The sequence below is a fragment of the Rhinolophus ferrumequinum genome, chromosome 9 (assembly GCF_004115265.2).
Source record: "Rhinolophus ferrumequinum isolate MPI-CBG mRhiFer1 chromosome 9, mRhiFer1_v1.p, whole genome shotgun sequence".
Classification (NCBI taxonomy): Eukaryota; Metazoa; Chordata; class Mammalia; order Chiroptera; family Rhinolophidae; genus Rhinolophus; species Rhinolophus ferrumequinum.
In genome coordinates, this window is record NC_046292.1 from 16,414,978 (window position 1) to 16,433,629 (window position 18,652).

The 18,652-nt window shown below is 50.4% G+C and overlaps 1 protein-coding gene and 1 long non-coding RNA gene across 2 annotated transcripts in view; one reads left to right on the forward strand and one right to left on the reverse strand.

Annotated features, from left to right (window-relative positions):
- Window positions 1–18,652, forward strand: part of LOC117026848 (uncharacterized) — a 29,085-nt gene that overhangs the window by 1,729 nt on the left and 8,704 nt on the right. Inside the window, exon 2 of the long non-coding RNA XR_004423830.1 lies at window positions 15,871–16,025. This is a non-coding gene — a long non-coding RNA (uncharacterized LOC117026848). The remainder of the gene's footprint in view (window positions 1–15,870; window positions 16,026–18,652) is intronic.
- Window positions 628–18,652, reverse strand: part of MYOM3 (myomesin 3) — a 49,164-nt gene continuing 31,139 nt past the window's right edge. The window contains exons 21-37 of the mRNA XM_033113981.1: window positions 17,084–17,198; window positions 16,231–16,387; window positions 15,462–15,571; window positions 13,750–13,794; window positions 12,947–13,083; window positions 11,285–11,429; window positions 11,094–11,153; window positions 10,657–10,724; window positions 9,453–9,563; window positions 7,655–7,742; window positions 7,070–7,108; window positions 6,738–6,846; window positions 5,402–5,565; window positions 5,144–5,180; window positions 4,937–4,959; window positions 3,097–3,152; window positions 628–2,125 (exon numbers count right to left, since the gene is read on the reverse strand). Of these exons, the coding sequence (XP_032969872.1) occupies window positions 1,862–2,125; window positions 3,097–3,152; window positions 4,937–4,959; window positions 5,144–5,180; window positions 5,402–5,565; window positions 6,738–6,846; window positions 7,070–7,108; window positions 7,655–7,742; window positions 9,453–9,563; window positions 10,657–10,724; window positions 11,094–11,153; window positions 11,285–11,429; window positions 12,947–13,083; window positions 13,750–13,794; window positions 15,462–15,571; window positions 16,231–16,387; window positions 17,084–17,198 (1,728 nt within the window). The 3' untranslated portion in view covers window positions 628–1,861. The remainder of the gene's footprint in view (window positions 2,126–3,096; window positions 3,153–4,936; window positions 4,960–5,143; window positions 5,181–5,401; window positions 5,566–6,737; window positions 6,847–7,069; window positions 7,109–7,654; window positions 7,743–9,452; window positions 9,564–10,656; window positions 10,725–11,093; window positions 11,154–11,284; window positions 11,430–12,946; window positions 13,084–13,749; window positions 13,795–15,461; window positions 15,572–16,230; window positions 16,388–17,083; window positions 17,199–18,652) is intronic.

Sequence of the window (18,652 nt, forward strand, 5' to 3'; positions counted from 1 at the left end):
AAGGAGAAGGCAGGTGCTTTGTGAGAAGATGAAGTACACGTGTAAGCATATGGAAGGCTGTGGTTTTAAGGAGAAAGTGGATACTGTGCTTTCCAATTTCTCTGAAATCTGACATTTTTCATTGACTCATGAAAGAAGCCAAATCTCTCTTCTGAGATGCTAAGTGTGAGAGTGGGGGGGTGGGGGGGTGAGGATGGAGCCTTTTTCTTCCTCACATCGTCATGAGAAGAGAAAAGCAACGAGAATTAAGTTCTGGGAAGTAATAAAGGTCTCAGTGTCAGCCGAAAGGTTCCTCGAAAATGACCTTTCAGACTTCTTGTTTTATAGGTGGGAAATTGAGGCCCAGAGAAAGGAAAAGAATTACCCAAGGTGTGTTTGCCTCCAAGACCTGCACAATTCCCCCACACTCCTTCCCAGCCAGGGCACGGTCAGGCTCCTGGGTCCCTACCCTCTTCATTGAATTCCTGGCCTGAGTGCACCACGAGCTAGAACATGATGAGTCACTGGGGGATATAAGTCACCCACCATGAGACATGTGTAGGTGGTGAGTGTAGGAGTGATTCATTTTATCTTGAAGTTCAGAAGTCATTTCAGAAATCAGAGGTGGGTTATCTTCTGGTGTTGGGAGTATAGATGATTTTTATTTTCTCCTTTATCATTTTTCAGGGGTTTCCAAAATTTTACAACAAATATCTATAGCTTTATAAACGCCCACCCCCTGCAAATCGTATTTTTAAAAAGAAGGAAATTGGAGGGTGGTGAAATGCCCAGCTCCTAATCGAGGCCCACCCAGCAAGGCCAACCTGTTATCTGTTGCACCAGGCAGAGGCCCCGAGTGGGAAGCAGTCTTGAAAGTCATCCAACTCTCATCCAAAGCCACCAAGGCCACCCAGGCCACCAAGGCAGTGTCACTACACCTCCTCACCTTTGCTCTCACAATGCTCTGCCCCTGAAATGCCCTCCTCCCATAACCGTCGCCAAATCGGACTCATTTTTCACGCTCCAATACCAATTCTGCAAGTTCCATGAAGGTGTTTCAAAGCCCACTTTCCCCAGTTGGGACAAACTTCTGTTGCTCTCCTCTGACCACTAGCGGCACTTTATTTGGACCTGTTTTATAATCCTTATCATCTGCCTTGTCCCGTAGTCATTTGCACCCAGGTTTGACTCTCCCCAGGGGCTGAGGCCTCCTCAAGGATGAGGGCTGCATATTATTTATTTTTGAGCTCCTAATGCCATCCTCAGCCTGGCCCATGCTCGACTTCAAATGAATGTTTGTTGAACTTATGTGAATGGAAAATACGGTATCCTGAAAGAGGGATGTTGTGAAATATCAGTTTCTGGTAGGGCTAACCAATCTCGGCACTATTGACATTTGGGTCGGATATTCCATGTGGTGTTTAGCAGTATCTGTGGCCTCTATCTACTAGATACCAGTAGTCACCCCCAGTTGTGACAACCCAAAATTTAGACATTGCCAAATGTCCCCTGGGGGACAAAATTGCCTGCTGTTGAGAACCACTGGTATATGGTTTATAAAGGATTTTTTATAAACAATCCCTAGGAGTAGGAATCCCCATGTGATAGATGAGAAAGAAAGGAGAGTGTAGAATTGAAACTGGGTTTTGTACCTGGGTCTCCCATTCCAAGTCCAGTGCTGATCCCACCATCCCGAGGCCTCTCGAGATCCCAGCAAGGTCTTTGCCGTTCCACTTTGGTGTGTCCACTCCATGCTACCCCTGTGTCCTGGCTTCTACCCTGTCCCTTCCCCCTATCCCCCCTGCTCCCTGGGCCTGTGATGCACTCGTTGACCCTACTGGTCCATGCAGACTAGACCTCAGGCTGTGCCTAAACGTGCCCGTCACATCTTCTTCAGCTCCTTGGGCTCCTCCCCGTGCTTGAACACGCTGATAGTGACCTGGCCCGTCTCAGAGCCATACTTGTTCTTGACAAAGACTCCGTAGCGCCCACTGTCCTCACTGTTGACCTTGTCGATGGTGATGGTGACCTCTGATCCCCTCACGTCCATGTGGTAGCGGTCATGGAAGGTGACAGGCTGGTCATTCTTCAGCCAAGAGATTTCAGGGGAGGGGTCTCCTGAGATGATGCAGGTGAGGCACAGGGACTGAAATGACAGGAAGGGGACGCTGGGTCACCTCCTTATAATGACATTGGAACTCATCTTTACTCCCCCAGAGAGCTCCCAGCACAAGCTGCTCCTTGTGATAAATTCATGACGTGTTTTATCGTATCCCATGAAGCGATAACATTAAAGGGAGAGACATTTTACTTTAACCTCACATCCTCCATCCTCAACTTTTCTACAGGAATACTGACGCGTTAGGATTGCAGGCTATTCTTATTCTGGCAATTACCTGCCCCAGATGGCTTTATTGCTTTTTGTTGTATACATGTCATTATGATCTTGCTGTGCAAATAAAGTTATATTGCTTTAATACAAAGATTTATGAATGGAGTTTGAAAATTCTTGAATAAGCTCTAATTCAGAGTCCTATAGTTTCATGGTCAAACACTCAGAGCCTAGAGCTGACCTGCCTTCGTTCTGCCTCTTCAAGCTTTGTGACCTTAGGTTCGTCCTTTAACCTCTCTGGGCCTCAGTTTCCTCAGCTATACAGTGTGACTAGTAATAATACCCCATTTCCTGTGGCCCTGATGACAAACTAAAATAGGTAATATATAGGAATAGCGCCTGGCACAAAGTAAGCACCATAATAACGTTAGCTACCATTTTTTAGAATATTCAACTTGCATAATTTCTGCCCTGGAAGGGCTTTTAGGGAAGGGTTTTTAGTTGAACTCCTGTGGAAACTGAAGTTCACAGACAGAGCTCCGTGACATCCAGGGCCACCAAAAGAGATGTGGCAGAGCTGGGGCAAGCACCCCCAATGGTCCTGACATCTGGCTCAGGGTCTTTTCTTTATATTACATGTGAGGTGTGGTCATTCGGCCAGACTCTGGTGGAACCAGCCCCTTGGGCTCTGGAATCCATAGAGCTACCTTGTTTCATGATTTCTGATGGATTTGCAAGGGGACACAGCATGTGACTGCTGGTTGTGGGTTGGGCATGGTCAGTACCTTATCCTCCATGATTGTGGCCACATCTGGCAGGCCCCTCACCACCTTGGCGCGATCTGGAATGGAAAAATGAGACCCCCGGTGACGAATGTTTTTCTGCATGTTGCTGCCCAGAAACAGATTGCCACAGAGTCGAGACTTATTTTTAAGCAATGCTTCTTTTTTCTATTTTCCTCATTTTGGGGTGGGAATCTTTAAATTTGTATTACCTGTTTCCTTGCCTTTATAAACAGAAGATAGGGGACAGAATGTGTTTCCACCATTGACTTGAGGTCATTGTCATGATTAGTGGCACCTGGAGGTGACAGTGAGGTGCCCCTCCCCTTGAGACTGGGAAAGAATGTAAAATAAGGTTACTCCGAGCCTTAATATGGCAAAATGCACACAACAGGTGTGATGAACCAGCTAAGGGAGTGAACCAAGAGGGGGGCCAGGAAAAGTGGGCCAGAAGCTTTTGGGACACTGATTCTGGTCAAGGAGAGGACCTGGTGGCCATTGTGGGTGGGCAGGAAGAGAATGTGGTTGTGAATCACAGAAAGTCAATATATTCCCTGTGCTGCAATTGAGGTTGTGCGAACAGATGAGGTGGGCAGCACAAATCCTACAGCATGGATCAGGGAAGTGCAAAGAGCCTGAATTGGCTGGTGTCTGTCCAATGGATGTAAGGGGAGCAGGACCCCGAACTGGGGTGGTGGAGAGAAGGCCCTAGAGATGGACGCTGTTGAATGTTCACCAGGCCCTCCTTCAGAGCTGGGTGAAATGATCCACTTGTGTTGACTCTTGATTCCACAACCATATATGGTGAATTCAGCTTCTCGCTATTGGAGTCCGGGACAGGTGTCTTGGCTGGGGACATGCGTTCCAGGATGGGATGAGATGTTCTTGCTGGGTAAGTGATTAGACTGGCGGTATGGTGGGTTTGAGAGCCTCACTAATCATGTCAGCTATCCTCCTGGCAAGATGCAGGCGGAGGCGGAGGCGGGGGGCGGGGTGTCCGGGCTGCACTCTTTCCACCAAGGTGGCCACCCCCCTGCAAGGAGTCCTCACTGCATGGCCACTTAGACCCCCATTGCCCCCTCCTGATGACATTTATGAATGCTGAGGCCTGCACTTCCTGCCAAGTGGAAACACTCAGGGACAATGACGCCATGCAGGGTGAATTCCCCCTCCCCCAGGTGATCCCAAGTTAGCAGTGTTTCAGTTCTCTCTTCTGTTTCTCACAGTACTTCAGTTTCCTTCCTTGTTGTCTCATTGTCAGGGGCTGCTTTGCTCTGCCGCCAGAAATCTTTCCCTCATTGAAATTCCTACTTCTGATCTGCGGGGTCAGTGGGACCCTGAAGTCAGTCCTCTACCTCTGGGTGATTTAGAATTGGCCGGAGGAGACCTGATGACACTCGAGTGCATGGACTTGGTGGTGGCTTTGGGGCTGCTCAGAGAGCGAGCGTGCCATGTCCCTCTGGGTTTGGGGGTGAGTCCTCTATTAGATGAGGCCCCGCGCCCCAACACCAGTTTCAGCTTTAAAGCCGTCTCCCCACATCTCACTCCAAAAGGCCAGCCCAGCCTCGTTCTTGTCTGTCCCCGGACTGTTGGATCCTACTCGCTGTTGCACCTGACATTGCCCTAGGCCTGTGCCGGGCGCTCTCACACCCACGGTCTCTGGTACCCTCACTCTCCTCATCATCTATCTTCACACTGTCCCTGCCCAGGTCTCCCTGGCAGCTCCATGACAGCCCAGAACCACACAGACCCCATGGGGACTTCACCAGCCTGCCAGGAAGCATAAGCTTCTTGGAAGCCGCCCCAAACTCAGAAATGAAAACAGAAATACTGGTGGACTTACTCTTCTCGATGATGGCCAAGGCTCTGAAAAACAGAAAGGGGAAAAAGGCTCGTGGTTCCCTTTGTTAAAAGACAGTCCTGCCCAGGGTGGGGGTGAGGGGATAACAAGGGAAAGGAAGAGCTGGCGGGGGCTCCCAGGAAAGGAGCACAGTTCATGCCACACCCAACAGGCCTATGATTTACACTGAGACACACAGAGGATACTTACTTTAGTCTCTGGTGCTCAGCCAAGGCGTCATCAAAAGCTGCGAGAAGGAAATAGGGGGAGGGGAGTGGATTGTCAGGGCCTTTGCCTCTGTGACCCGCAGGTACAGGCCTTAGCCCTGACTGTTCCTGCCTCTCAAGTCCCCCCTGTTCCAGTATTCTCTCGGGGCAAAGCCGGGATTGGGTGCGGAGATGGGAGTCCCCCGAAAGACTGGGGTTTTCTAAACAAGCTTCACTGAAGCCAGACAGATGGACAGCTCACCTTGCCCGGAGAGATCAGCTGAGAGTTGCCGAACTTCCTTCCCGGCAGCTATCTCCAGGATGTATTTGCCTTTGTCTGAGTCTTTGGGATCCAGGATGTGGAGCCAGATCTCATCCAGGGTGGTGCCAGCCCTCACTCGATCACTGCTCTCCAGGCGTTTCTCTCTGAATGTGAGGGCAAACAAATGGTTAACATGGCTCAGCCCATCAGTACTGCCCCAACAGGCTGTCTGTCTGCAGGTCCATAGGTGCCCCCTGCCCCAAACTCCTCTCATAGAGTTTTGTTTCCAGATTTGTGGGCTAAAGATGGTGACCATCCATAAGACATTTCATAAATATCCATCCAATCATCCATTCATCATTTATCCATCCATCATTCCTCATCTACCCTTCCATTCATTCATTAAATCCTGTGGCTCATCAACTACGTGCCAACCCCTTGGGACTGAATCTGTATTTGTGACATGTCCTGCAGGCTGGGACTCTGAGGAAAGAGTGTTCCAGGGTCAGTGACCATCAGTCACTTCCTCACCTCTTCATTCTCCTCATCTTAAACCCTTCCAGGATTTCTTTCCACAGTCACTCTCCCCGAGCCCTCAGCAACCTTCTTTTTTTAATTCCCGGAGACACCTGGCCCACGTCCCTAGTGTTGTGTTACAGAAGTGATACATCTGGGCTCAGTCACAGGGCTCAGAAACTCTAGAGAAGGAGCCTCAATTGTCCTGAAATTCAACTTGGCCATGGCTTTCACTCATTTGACAAACTTGACCAGGTCAGTCTAGCCTTCGCCACAGAATGGGTGCAGCAATGTCTGCTCCACAAGGCTGAGGCATGCAAATGACAAGAAGCACTGGGAAAACTCTGCTTTCAAACTATCTGAGGTCACTTAGTTCCCGGCTGAATCTCTGTGGATACCTTATCTATCCTGCCTTCAAGCCCTGGCTCTTAGTTAGTCGCCAGCCCCACAGGTCTCTCTGCCTGCACCTCTCCCCTCAGCCTGGCTGCCTGAGTTTGCTAAGGCTTCTGAGACCCACAAAGGTACCATGTCCCAACCGACTGTCTGGTTCTTCCTTGTTCCTGCACCCTTCCCTCCCCCAATTCCAGATGCTTCTCTAAGGCAATGGTCCTTCTGTGGTCATGGATATTCTGGAAAAATGGTCCTACCACCAGGGTACCCACCTTCCCTGGGGTAGCTCCCTTTCGTTCCCTATTCCTGACTGCTTCTGTGGACAACAGGACCAGTGGGAGACCCTGTCTGCCAACCCCTTGGGACTGAGCTGGGGCAGGTGCTGGGCCCCCTCCAGCCTGGCTAGGGCTCCAAGGCAAGGCCGACTTACTTGTGGAACCAGGTGGTTTTCATGTACTCCACGTTGTAGTACTTGACCTTGCTGAAAATCCGGATCCCCTCTTCAGTCCCTTGGATTTTCAGTGGGGTCGCAGAGAGGACTGGGAGGCAGAGGAGAAGAGTGGATCTCCCCTAAGATCCTCTGGGTGGCACATTTTGGGCCCTCTAGCTCGCCCCTGGGGTGTGGTGGTGGGGAGGCAGGAACTTCTTCCCCAGTATTGGAGGTGGGAAACTATACCCACCCCTGGGAGCCAAGGCTGGTTGGAGGTCCCCTGGAGGTGATTTGGCATTGAGGCAGGACGGGGCAGAGAGGGGCTTGCTTACCACCAATCTTGCCCAGCTCAGTGAAGACGGCATCCAGGGCTGGAGGGAGACAGAGAGAATGGTCAGCTAATGAAAGGCCCCCCTACGGACACACCAGGATGGAATGTCCTTGGAAAATGTGGTGGAGCTCATGGGCAGCTCTCGGGGCACCGGGAGCTCGGCAGGACAGGTGCCATGTCTTGGGGGTGGCGGAGGTCCGTGGCACTCATTGTGGGGCAGGGGGTACCATGGATGGAGGACAAATGTGTCGACCTGATACTTTCCTTGCTGGCTGAGCCAATCAGCTGGACAAAGAGCCAGGGGCCCACGATGGGGCAGAAGAGTGAACTTGGGCTCGGGTCTTGCAGCCTAGGCTCACAGTGGCATGTAGCAGTACTCATGAGCATGAGTGTCACACAGACCAGGCACCCTCCCACTGACTAGTTGTACAGCGTTGGGCTAGTCACTTAACCTCTCTGTGCCTTAGTTGCCCCAAGTGACATGGGATCCCATTCATTTTACCCTACAGGTCATATCACAGTCTTTTGGCTCAGTGTAAGCTCCCCACGACCCTCCTGGACCATCTCCAACATCGTCAGCACATACCGTCTCCTGTGAGGTCCAGTATAGTTTCATCCAAACCACGGTCATCAGAAACCACTGCTCTATAAGTTCCCATGTCCTCTTTGGACAGCTAGAAAGAAGGATAAGTGAAGGCGGTGTCAGCAGGGGTTCCAGAAGGAGCGATGGACAGCAAGTCAGCCTGGGCTCTAGGCCGGCCCTAGCTCTCTGTGTGATATCAGGCTAGACCCTTCTCCGCCCTGGCCTCAGTTTACCCATCTGTAATGGGTGAGCTGTAAGGCTCCTTCCAGCTCCAGTGCCCTCTGATTTCAGCTCAGGGCTTATCTGGGTCTGGGCACGTGGTGGGATGGGGGAGTTGAGGACAGACCAACGCCTCACATTTGGATTCCCAGGCAGCTGCTCCGAGTGGAGCAGTGATCCCTCCTTGTGGAGCTTGTCTGAGCGTGGCACACCCTCCACCTGGGCTATCCTGCTCCCTGGAAAGAGGAACCCCTCTGCACTTTTCTAAAAGGAAGTGTGTTCTTTTGCCCAGGACAAGGGGGTCCTCTCTGGCACATGCTTGTCAACCCCAAAATGAAGACTGAACCAATACTCAATGAAGTAATAACTTGGGTTATACCTAAAGCAAGGTCCAGAGGTCAGAAGTGACCTCTCATTACACAACGTCTCCTTCAGGGACTGGGGAGTGATATCTGCCTCCCTGTCCCCTCAAAGGGCCCCTCCCACTCTGCCCATTTCTACAGTGTGCTTCGAGGCAGGATCCAAGGTAGAAGTAGCTCTTAACCTGGGGATTGAAGGGCTGGACCCCAAGAGTCCTCTCCTAAGTCCCTTCCCTCCCCCCAGTGAAGTTTCCAAAGTCCCAGCCACACCTCAAAGAGGGTGACTGGAGGGACATCTCCCCCCACTCTCTAGCCTGGTGCCTTTGTACTTAAACCCTCTGAGCCACAGTTTACTCATCTAAAAATGGTAGCATAATCCTTGCCCCAGCTCTGTGCTGTCACTGCTGTGACGATCAAAGGAGGTAACACTTTGGAAGCCAGAAAGCTCTGCACCAATGGGCCAGGTGATTATAACAAGACTCAGTAGCTATTAAGCACCTACTTGATGCCAAGCCCTGAGTGAGAAGCTTGCACCGCAGGAGAGCACCCTGAAATCATCATTTCCTTCCTTGTCAGCAAACCTGCATTTGCCCCAGTCTTCCTCGGCATCCAGTGAGGCCAGAGAAATCAGCAGCAGGGCAGAAAAACATTGAATGTTTGAGAAAAAACCTTGCGCTTCTGCCTTAACCAGGTCACACTCCTCGGAGGCCACAGGGAAGACGTGGGTGGGAGAACTGAGCTCCAGGCCCGCTTTGCTCTGCCCAGATCGGGCCTCACGCGGAGACAGCCTTCCTGTGTGAAATTCTAGACTGTCTGGGCAGGAAGGAATCTTTGAGACAGCATCCCTTTCTATCTGCTCATGTTACAGATGAAAGCTGAGGTCAAAGAACAATGACTAACCCAAAGCCACACGGTCAGTGGCAGGGCCAGGAATGGAGTCCAAACATAAGGAAAAACTGATATTACTGATTCTGTCTTTATTTAATATATTGGTATTGTTTCTCCCAAGGCCTTTTTTCTTTTTTGCATTAATTTTGATTTTTAAAAATATTGCAAGGAATATCACTTATCTTGATTACAGAGTTTTTAGTGACCTTAAATTTTGTACCTGAGGTGAGTGCCTCACTTGTCTCACCCTAATCCTGGCCCTGCTTCTGGCTCCCCACCCAGTGCTCCTGGCACTGCCCAGAGGGTATAAACCCCGAAGTTGGGGCTGCACTTACCTCTTCGATGCAGAGAAGCCCTGCTCCAGTCTGCGAGTCATACTGACCATCCGGCATCTCTTTCTTCTGGAAGAACCACTGGAAACAGGTTTCCTTCTTTGTGTTGGTCACCTGAGGAAGGTGGACAATGAGGCTCCATCAGGCTTTCCTTTTTTAAGTAAAAACTCAGCTCATCAGAACTTTGTTTTGCAAATGTGACTTCTTGCCCCTCACCCTCTAGCCTCCTATACATATACACTGTCACAATAAGTCTCAGCCTCAAATGATGTCTCCTCTGCTGGTTTCAAGTCTGGACTTTTGCTAATGGTGTTCCCTCTGGCTCTTGATTCCTTCCCTACTCTATTTTTCCTTGTAACCACCTATGTGTCTTAAGGACTGGAGTTAGATGTCACCTCTTCTAGGAAGCCTTCCTTGAAGTACCCCAGAGGGCCCCGCCAGGTGATTAATCAATTGCCTGCGTGTCTCGATCACAGCAGGAAGCACACTGTTTTCTGATAATTCTGCTTCAACCTGTGGGCTCCTAGAGGCCTAAGAAGACCACTTCTTCCTCATTGTATGCCTAGTGCCTTGCCGAGTGCCTGGCGCATAGTAGGTGCTTTGAGTTTGCTGAATGAATATGCTTCTGGGAGAGCACTCTCTCCTCCCCTTCCCTCTCCCAGTTCCCTAAAGAGGCTGCAGGGTGCTGAGAAGGAGCACCAGCGTTGGAGTCAGACAGACTCTAGGCACTACCTCTTGATCTTGACTCATTTCCCCATTTGTTTTCTCATCCATGAAGTGGGGATTATAATGCCTGTCTCACAGATGCTTGTGAAGCAGATGAAACAAAATAATGCTTTGAAGCACTGAGCACAGTGTCTGGCAAGGCTGCCAATAGACACCGGGGAACTACCTCAACATATAGACTCCTCACTTGCTCTCAGACCCCTGGCTCCACACAACCCCTTCCCAGTGCAGCTTGGAGATCTAGCCAAGGCTGCCCCATCTCACACTAATTCTGCTCCCTGGGCTCTGCAGAGGGGTGGCTTTGTTTTCTGGTTAAATGCAGTCTCCCTGAGTGTACTTCCCAGGTGTGGAGATCAGCCAAGAACAGAGTATTGAATTTTGGGGAGTGGGGGGCAAGGATTGCCCCCAGCTTGGGAGACAAGCCACAGATTTCGCCCCGCTGGGCCTGGGGGCAGGGCTGGAGGTAGGGGCGGGGATTTGCCTTGCACGTCAGCAGCACTTGGCAGTCCTCTGTGACCTTCCACTGCAAGAGCTCCTCGAAATAGGGACCTGCGAATGCAAAACAAACACGCCCACGGGTCAGAGCGTCAGGCTCAGCCAGGGCGCCACCTGGTGGCGAGACAGGGAGCCAGCTGGGGTTAGGGCAGCTAGTGTCAGATTCTGCCCCCAGCAGGGTGGGGACTTGAGTGAGGCAAGGGAGGCACTTAGGGCGCAAAATTTAAGGAGACATTCGCTCTTCGAGTTGGGCAAATGCTGTTTCGTTTTGGCACAGGGGCAGCGGAACTGGATTGAATTGCAGCGGCCCTCCCTCAGGAGCCCAGCAGGGCTGCAGGATCTATTAACTCACGAGCACAGCAGTTCTCCGGCACCGACCACTGGCCTGATGGCCCAGGTTTTGAATTTCACAGCAGCTCTTACCCTGTTTCCTCTTCCAGTCTCTTCTCTTAGCATCCGCCTTCCTTAGAAGTTTGTCAAAATCTGTGAACACATAGGGAGCAACTGGCATGAGCCAAGAAAAGCGCAGGTCCAGAAAGGGGCATCAGAGTGGTCAGAAGACTCTAGAGCCAAGAGCTGAGGCTGGGAGCATGGGGCAGGCAGGCAGGGCTGACCGTCATCCACCAGTGCCAGTGTGATCTGGTTCTTGGCTTTCCCGTCTCGGAGCTGAGCGGTATACGACCCTTTGTCTTCCTCAGCCAAGGTCTCTATGATCACTTCCACCAGGCCCTTCTCTCGTTCAAAATTGATTTTGCGGTTCTGGGGAGAACAAACCTGGAGAGTCATTTTTGCCCTTTTCCTATCCTAGGGAATTTGTATTGTGGGGCACAAATTGGGGTGCAGTTAGACTTGGGGGGTGATATGTGCAGAGTTAGAAGCCTTAAGAAATGGGGAGAGGCCCTAGATAACCCTGTGCTGCTTATAGAGTGGGGCTCTCCCCACACCGTATCCTCAGAGCACCCCGAGGCCCAGCAGGCACCGAAACACTTCTGGAATGCTTGAATTCATTGCAATTAAGAATAAGCACCAACTCCCTACTGTGCCACATTTTTTTTCTTTTTACTTCTTTTGCAATTTTGCATAAAACTATAAAGGATAATATTTACAAAACCTATGTACTTGCTACTCAGAATTAACACTCATTTATGTTTTGTCATATTCGAACAGTTTTTAAATGTTTTCTTTTCTAGAGTTAGGACCTTAGTCCCTCTGGCCTTATTTGCGTGTATGATTTGAGGGAGCCATCTAGTTTTATTTTATTTTTCTACGGGGGCCACTGATAGTCCCAATGCTGTGTACCAAGAATCCAGACTTTGTACCATTTCCTCTACCATGTGCCAAGGTCATGTTTAATCTTTAAGCAGAACTTTCAAATCTATTTTCTCATTTGCTCCTCCTGATTCTGGGACAACCAGCCCCATTGTATAGATGCAGAAACAGAGGTACAGAAAGGTGAAGGGACCTGCAACCCCCAGGGAATATATATTAGTCTTCTGATATCTAGCCCTGAGTTCTTTCTTCTCTGTCAGAACCAGCACCCTTCTCTATAACACTTAGTTTCTGATGCCATTTTATCCTCTGGAGATGAAATTGACGAATACTGTGATCTCATGATTAAATCTCTCATGAGATTGAAATTGTCGTGTTTGTAGGTAAAACAGTTGAACATAGGCAACTCATATGGTTCAACTAATACAACTTATTCACACACATCATTTAAAAAAATAATGGAATACCACAACTGGATAGGAAGAAGAAATAAGGTAATTTGCAGGTGTTCAGACATAATTTCACCCATGCTGCACTAATTTATAATTAATTGGTTTGAATTTAAGAGAAGAAAAGCAAAAAGATCAAAACTATTCTGTACAAGAACAGGGAAATGAATGAAAGAGCATAGGTGAAGTGTCTACTAAAATAAAAACTCTCTATTCAGTGTATATTAAAACGCTGCAGAAATTCTCTGTGTTTATATTTCAGAGTTAGGGTCTGGGCTTGGATAATTATAAACATGAATGTAGGTTTTTCATCTAAAGAATGTCTGGCAGGACATTCAAAAGTTGTAGGGGGCGTGGGAAATTCTTTGTTTGTGGGATCGTACATCTAATGTCCCTGCCACCTGTCCCCACCCTTACGCTACCATTGTGACAGCCAAAGTATGTGGTCAGTTCTGAAATGTCCGCTAGGGGGCGCTGCCAGCCTGTGGGGAACCACTGTCGGGAGAGGCCACATGCTGGGCAGGGAACCTCAATTAGGGAATCTTGAGTTCCCATTACCGGTGAGCTGAAGATCTCCTTCTCGTTGAAGATGAGATGCAGCTCAGCGGCCGGAGATAACTTTTCCACTTCCAGCCAAAGCCGCACTTCCCCTCGTTCGAGGATGTCAACGTTCCAGCCAGAGATCAGCTTGATCACTGGGAAGGGGAGGATGGAAAGGGGTGGGTGGGGCACCCTTCTCTCCTCCCCTCTCCCCGAGCACCCCCACCCTGAGGACACCATTGGCATTTACGGGCAAAGTGCTTGAGAGTTTGAAGGTGACACGGCTGGGGTGGTGTGGGGTGAGGGTGGGCGTCTAAGGAAGGTTTTGCACATGCTCACTCTAGAGTGAATTCATTTTAGGGTGCTTCTCATCCTGGGTGCGTACCGGATCCCCAAGGACATTTAAAACCACGAATGTCCAGGCTCAGATATTCTGATTTGTCTGGGGCTTGGCCTGGGCATCGGGATTTTGAGAAGGTCCTGGGTGATTCTAACGTGCACCTAAATTTGTGACCCCTGCTCCAAGGGCTGCCCGGCTACTAGCCAACAGAGGGAAGCAGAGGTTTAGGTGACCCAATGTCCAAGAAGAAGAAACCATCCACTCTGCCCTCCCTTGCACCCCTTTTCCACCCTGCTGGCTGCCTCGTTCCCTTTCACAGGACTGCTGACTCTCTGCGTCTCAGGGCCTCCATCCACTGTACCCCCACCCCACCCCTGGCTAGTTTTTGGCTCTCACTGACTCCTCAGCTCTGCTCCAGACATCCCAGTGGGTGTCCCACCCGGGTTGGAGCTGTGCAATGTGGGTGGGTTGGAGTACTTACCTGGGTTTCTGATCTCATGGCTCAACTTCTTCAGCTTGTCCAGTTCTGAGACAGGGAGGAGCAAAGACGAGACCAAAGAGAATGAAATACTGGGGCCAGTGGGGTCCATAGGAGCCATTCTAGGGTCCATGCTGGGTGAAAGTACTGAGAGACACCCCCCCTCAACCTGGGGTTACTGGCCACACGGGGATTGATGAACACCATGGGCCTTGGCCTTGGGGCACCTGGGGAGTGTGTGTGGGGGCTGCTTTAAGTCCCCTTGAGATCAAGTGTCACCTCCCCAGAGAAGTGCCTACTATGTGCCAGGAGCTGCGTTATGTCACTAGTGCTCACACAAGGCTGTGCGGTGAGCATTATTGTCCACCTCTGACCGCTCCAGGCCCACTGGTTCCTGAGCCCTATTCTTCTTCTTTTTTTTTTAACAGTAAGGGAGAAATTCATTAGAAAAGATAGTATACTCTAAAGAATTAGGAGTGGGCCGAGCACTGAGAAAAGTGGCTCAAGGCTCAAGGCTCAAGGTGGCATTATTATTACAAGAGAAAGTACACTCCAAAGGGTTTGGAGCAGGCCCTGAACAAAGGCAAGGCTCAAGAAGCTCAAAGTAGAGCCCTATTGTTGACCCACGGTAATAGCTGTCCTAGTCCCCATACTAAGGGTCTGGCCCCTATACTAAGCACTTCAGTCTAGAAGGCTCTAGGGCAGTTCTGCAGAATGTTGCCTCATTTGCTATCTGCTTCTTTATGTTAGGTTTGTCTCTTCTGCTAAGCTGGGCTTGGTGCCTACATGAGTGTCTGGCACATAGTAGGTGCTCAATAAATATGTGTTACTTTGATGAATTGGCTGGGGCAGAGCCCATACTAATTTTCCCTTGTGAACCCCAACATGATGAGTCTGGACCCATGGTAAGAATCCAGTCAAAACAAAACAAACAAAAAACTATCCCTTTTGTTGATGGCTTTAGTTTGCATAGAATCATCGAAATGTATCTGCATAACATAGTTTCAGTTGGGGCAGCTGGGGATTATCATCCCTTTTTACAGATGAGGAAACCGAGGCCCAGAGAGGTGACATGAATTGCTCAAGAGCAAACAACCAGAAAATTGTGGAATTGGGTCTGTCTGGTTTCTGTTTCTTAGTAAAATCAAAGGGCCTCGTATGCAGTCAGCAGGGAAGACAATGGGCTGTCCCTCAGTTGCCATGGAGACAGCAGAGCTGAGTCTTGTCAGTCATCAGCACTGATTTCAGTTCTGTTTAAATCATCAAGCATGGATGACCCTTCAGACACAGCATCTGCTCTCTGGTTTGTCACAGTCCCATCTGTTCCCTATTGACATCTTCATTCCTCAGACCAACTTTTTTGTTTTATCAGGCTACAGGCAGAAGTGAAATAATTCTGGTACTTTTGCTTTTATCCAAAATAGAAAAAGGAAAGAGAGACAAGAATATGAACTCCACCAGGCAGGGAATTTTGCCTGTTGAGTTCACGGATGTAATCCCCAGCGTCTAAGAGAGTGTCTGGCATACGGCAGGTGCTCACTAGATATTTATCGATTAATTAGCTGACTGAATGGGTGGGTGAGGGCCTGCTCCTCTGGAAATCACTGCTTTCCTAATTTTTGTTGCTTCTTGCCCGCCTCTGGGGGCATTTGTGTTTGGGATTCTCCATTTGGGCCTGTGTGTCTGGGGAGGTGGCAGTGGAGCAGGGCCATTACCTTCCTCTGTGAGCGTGTGGCTCGCTGAGATGTCTTCATCAGCGTCGGTGACCACCACTGAGTAGGTGCCTAAATCCTCGAGACCAGGTTCTTTCAGGATGACCTTGGACCTGGCAGAGAGAGGAGAGCAGAGGCTCTGAGAGATGCCTTGTGCACAGGAGGCCTGTGAGCGGGAAAGTCTCTGTCAGCTGTGGCCTGGCACCTTCAATGGCCCCTGTTGGTGGGCTCTCTGGCACAAGTTCTTCTTCCTGGCCCCACTGCCCTGTCTCGCCCCCCAAGGCTTACGTCATCAGCTTCATCTCCTGCTGGACAGGGCCAAGGCCAGGAGCTGCTGAGGGTGGAGACGAAGACCTGGGGGCATTTGACAGGGATCCTGGTGGTCATCAGGAACCAACCCCTTTTTTTACAGCTGAGGATGCCAAGCCCAGAGAGGCTGCAAGACAAGTCACAGGCACCCAGGCTAGACACTAAGTGCTGAGTGTCTTCTGGAAAGCACCCATGCAGGGGCACACGTGATTCCTTCCAGAAAAAGAATCTCCAGATGAATGTCGCTATTTCAGCCCCGTAAGTGCACCGTCCCCTCATTTCTCCCTGAGGTGGAAGTCAGCAACCTTAGTGAGACAGCAAGGGGCCCCTCTCAAGGGTCCTGCTGGCGGGCTCCCCCACTGTCTGTGGGTCCTGCTGGGTGGTCTCCCCCATGACTTCTGCTCACTCATCTGACACGTGGGACCTGTGGACTAGCTGTGCCGCCCCCTCCCCCCTTACTTACTTGTTAGCTTCCTGCTCGATCTGGACCCTCTGGGGGTCCAGAGGGCCCTTGTAGTCCTTGGACCACTGAAACTCTGAGGAGTCAGGGGCCTCAGGGGCTTCGAAAGCCAAGTAGATGAAGCCATCTTCATCCACACCAACCTTGATCTTCGGCGCATCTGAGGGCAGGATCCAACAGAGGGCACCGGACGTTCATAAGTAATAAACCAGGTCATGCCACTCCCCTGCTTAAACCCTCCAGTGTCTGCCTTTTGCACTTGAATAAAACAATAACTCAGATTCCTTGCTGTGGCCTCCAAGGCCTTGCATGAGCTGGCTTCTTTTCAGCTCACATATCACCTCCTCAGAGTGGCCCTCCCTGACCACCCTGGCTAAAGCAACCTCCACCCCACCACATCACCCTGTTTCATTTCCTTTGTAGCACTTATCACTGTCTCCTTCATGTAATTGGTTACTCATTTACTGTCCGTCTGTCCTGCCCTTCCCCCACACTAGAGCAGGGACCTTGCTTTCCATCACTGTTGTATGGAAAGAGAACATGTTTTATAGTTAGGAGAGCTGAGTGATTCTGTCAAGTACTAGGCATGTGATGTGATCATTTAACCTCTCTGAGCTACAATAATATCAGTTCTAAAGTGGGGACAATGATGGCACCTGCAGGGTCTTGTTGGGAGGGCCAGGGCAGTGTAAAGACCTAGCGCTGGAAGAAGTGTGGAGTGGCAGTCGGGGGGTGGGGCTCCAGCAGGTCCTGTCCTTCTGCAGATCCACGTGCTCCACCCCAGCCCCCTCTGAGCTCCACCCCTCCTGGATGGCACAGCCCAGCAGTGGTGCTGGCACCCTCCTCCTGCTCCTACCTGGCTTGTGCTCCAGGAATACGGGGTCAGTGGGCATGGACGGTTGCCCCAGACCAGCTGAATTCATGGCCTGCACCTGAAACACATAACTCTTCCCCGGCTGCAAGTCAGAAATCTGGGGGTGACAGGGGAAAGGGAGGCAAGAGTGAGCACCGAGGACAGCAAAGCCCACCCTTCCCGAAACCCTGGCCGTGGGGTTCTGGGAACTACTTATTTGTGGAACCCCAGAAGGGTCCAGGCTGCCCTGGGGGTGGGAGTGGGCTAGGAGCACATAGCTCTCCCAAGTTCCAGTTTTCAGTGGGTCTCCCCTTTGGGACAACCATGCCTGTGGCCCCTGGAACTCCATCCGCTCAGCTTAAGTCATCTGCCTTCCAACAAGGAAACTCTCTCCTTTCCTGCACCCCTGTCTCTCCTCCACCCACCATCCCAGAGAGATGCCTGGGGATCTTCTTCAACATCTTTTTCGTGAGCCCTACACGTCCAGTCACTAAGTTTCCATTTTATTTCCCTGACGTTTCTTGAATGTGGCCGGTCCCTTCCATGTCCCGTCACAGCCTCTACTGAAGCTTTATTTCTTCTCACTTGGTTTAGTCAAGTTTCCTAAGTGGCGTCTCTACCTCTACACCCTTCTTCCTGGTTTATCTTCCCTCTGCCAATCTTCTCAAGCTGCCAGTCTGATTACGCTTGACTCTTTCAGTGGCCTTCAGAGCCAAGTTCAGATTCCAAGGATTAAGACCTGAAGTCCTCCGAATCTGGCCTTAGCTTCCGTCCTCTTCCTTCTCTCTGTGTCCTCGCACTCCATGTCTCCGTCAGGGTCCTCACATCCATCATGTCATGTCACAGCTTCCTGCCTTTGTCCCTGCTGAGTCCTCTGCCGGGAAGGCCCTTGCCTCCTTCTCTGTCCAGCCCCCTCTAACCCATTCTTGACCACTCCACTCGGGCAGACACGAGGATTCCAGGAAGGGTCTCTGACCGTCCTCCTTGGAGTTGCCAGAATCCCTCAGACTCCCCTCCATTGTGTAATACACAGTATTGTTATTGCCTGTTACCCAAGACTGTTATGTCTGGGACCTGGTTCCAGACCTGGCACTAAGTAAGTGTCAAGAAGTGTTTAGTAAATGATTGAGTGAGTGAATGCCAGCCAACCATCCACATGCAGAAGTGGTGCCAAGTCACCAAGGCCTGCCCCACCCTGGCCTGGGCCAACCTATGTGGGGAGGCAGAGAGGCCACCCATCTCGAGTGGCTCTCTCGGGCCAGCTGTCCAGCACTGGCCAACTCTACGCAGGGAGCCTGGCCCCGCGGAGGTAGAAACTGCTCCACTGGCCGAGTCTTGTCCTCTCTGATTCTGTCTTAGGTGGCTTTAATATTATTTTTTCAAATAAAAGTATTTTTATTTTTTTCTGATTATAAAAGAAATACATACTTGTTAGGGAAAATACAAAAGCAATAGAGAATATAAAATGAAGGGTTAAAGCTCCGCTGGAAGTCTCACCCCCAGAGATGCCCAAAATTAACAATTTTATAAAAATCCGTTTACTTCTAAAGGCACATAATCCATGCAGAAACA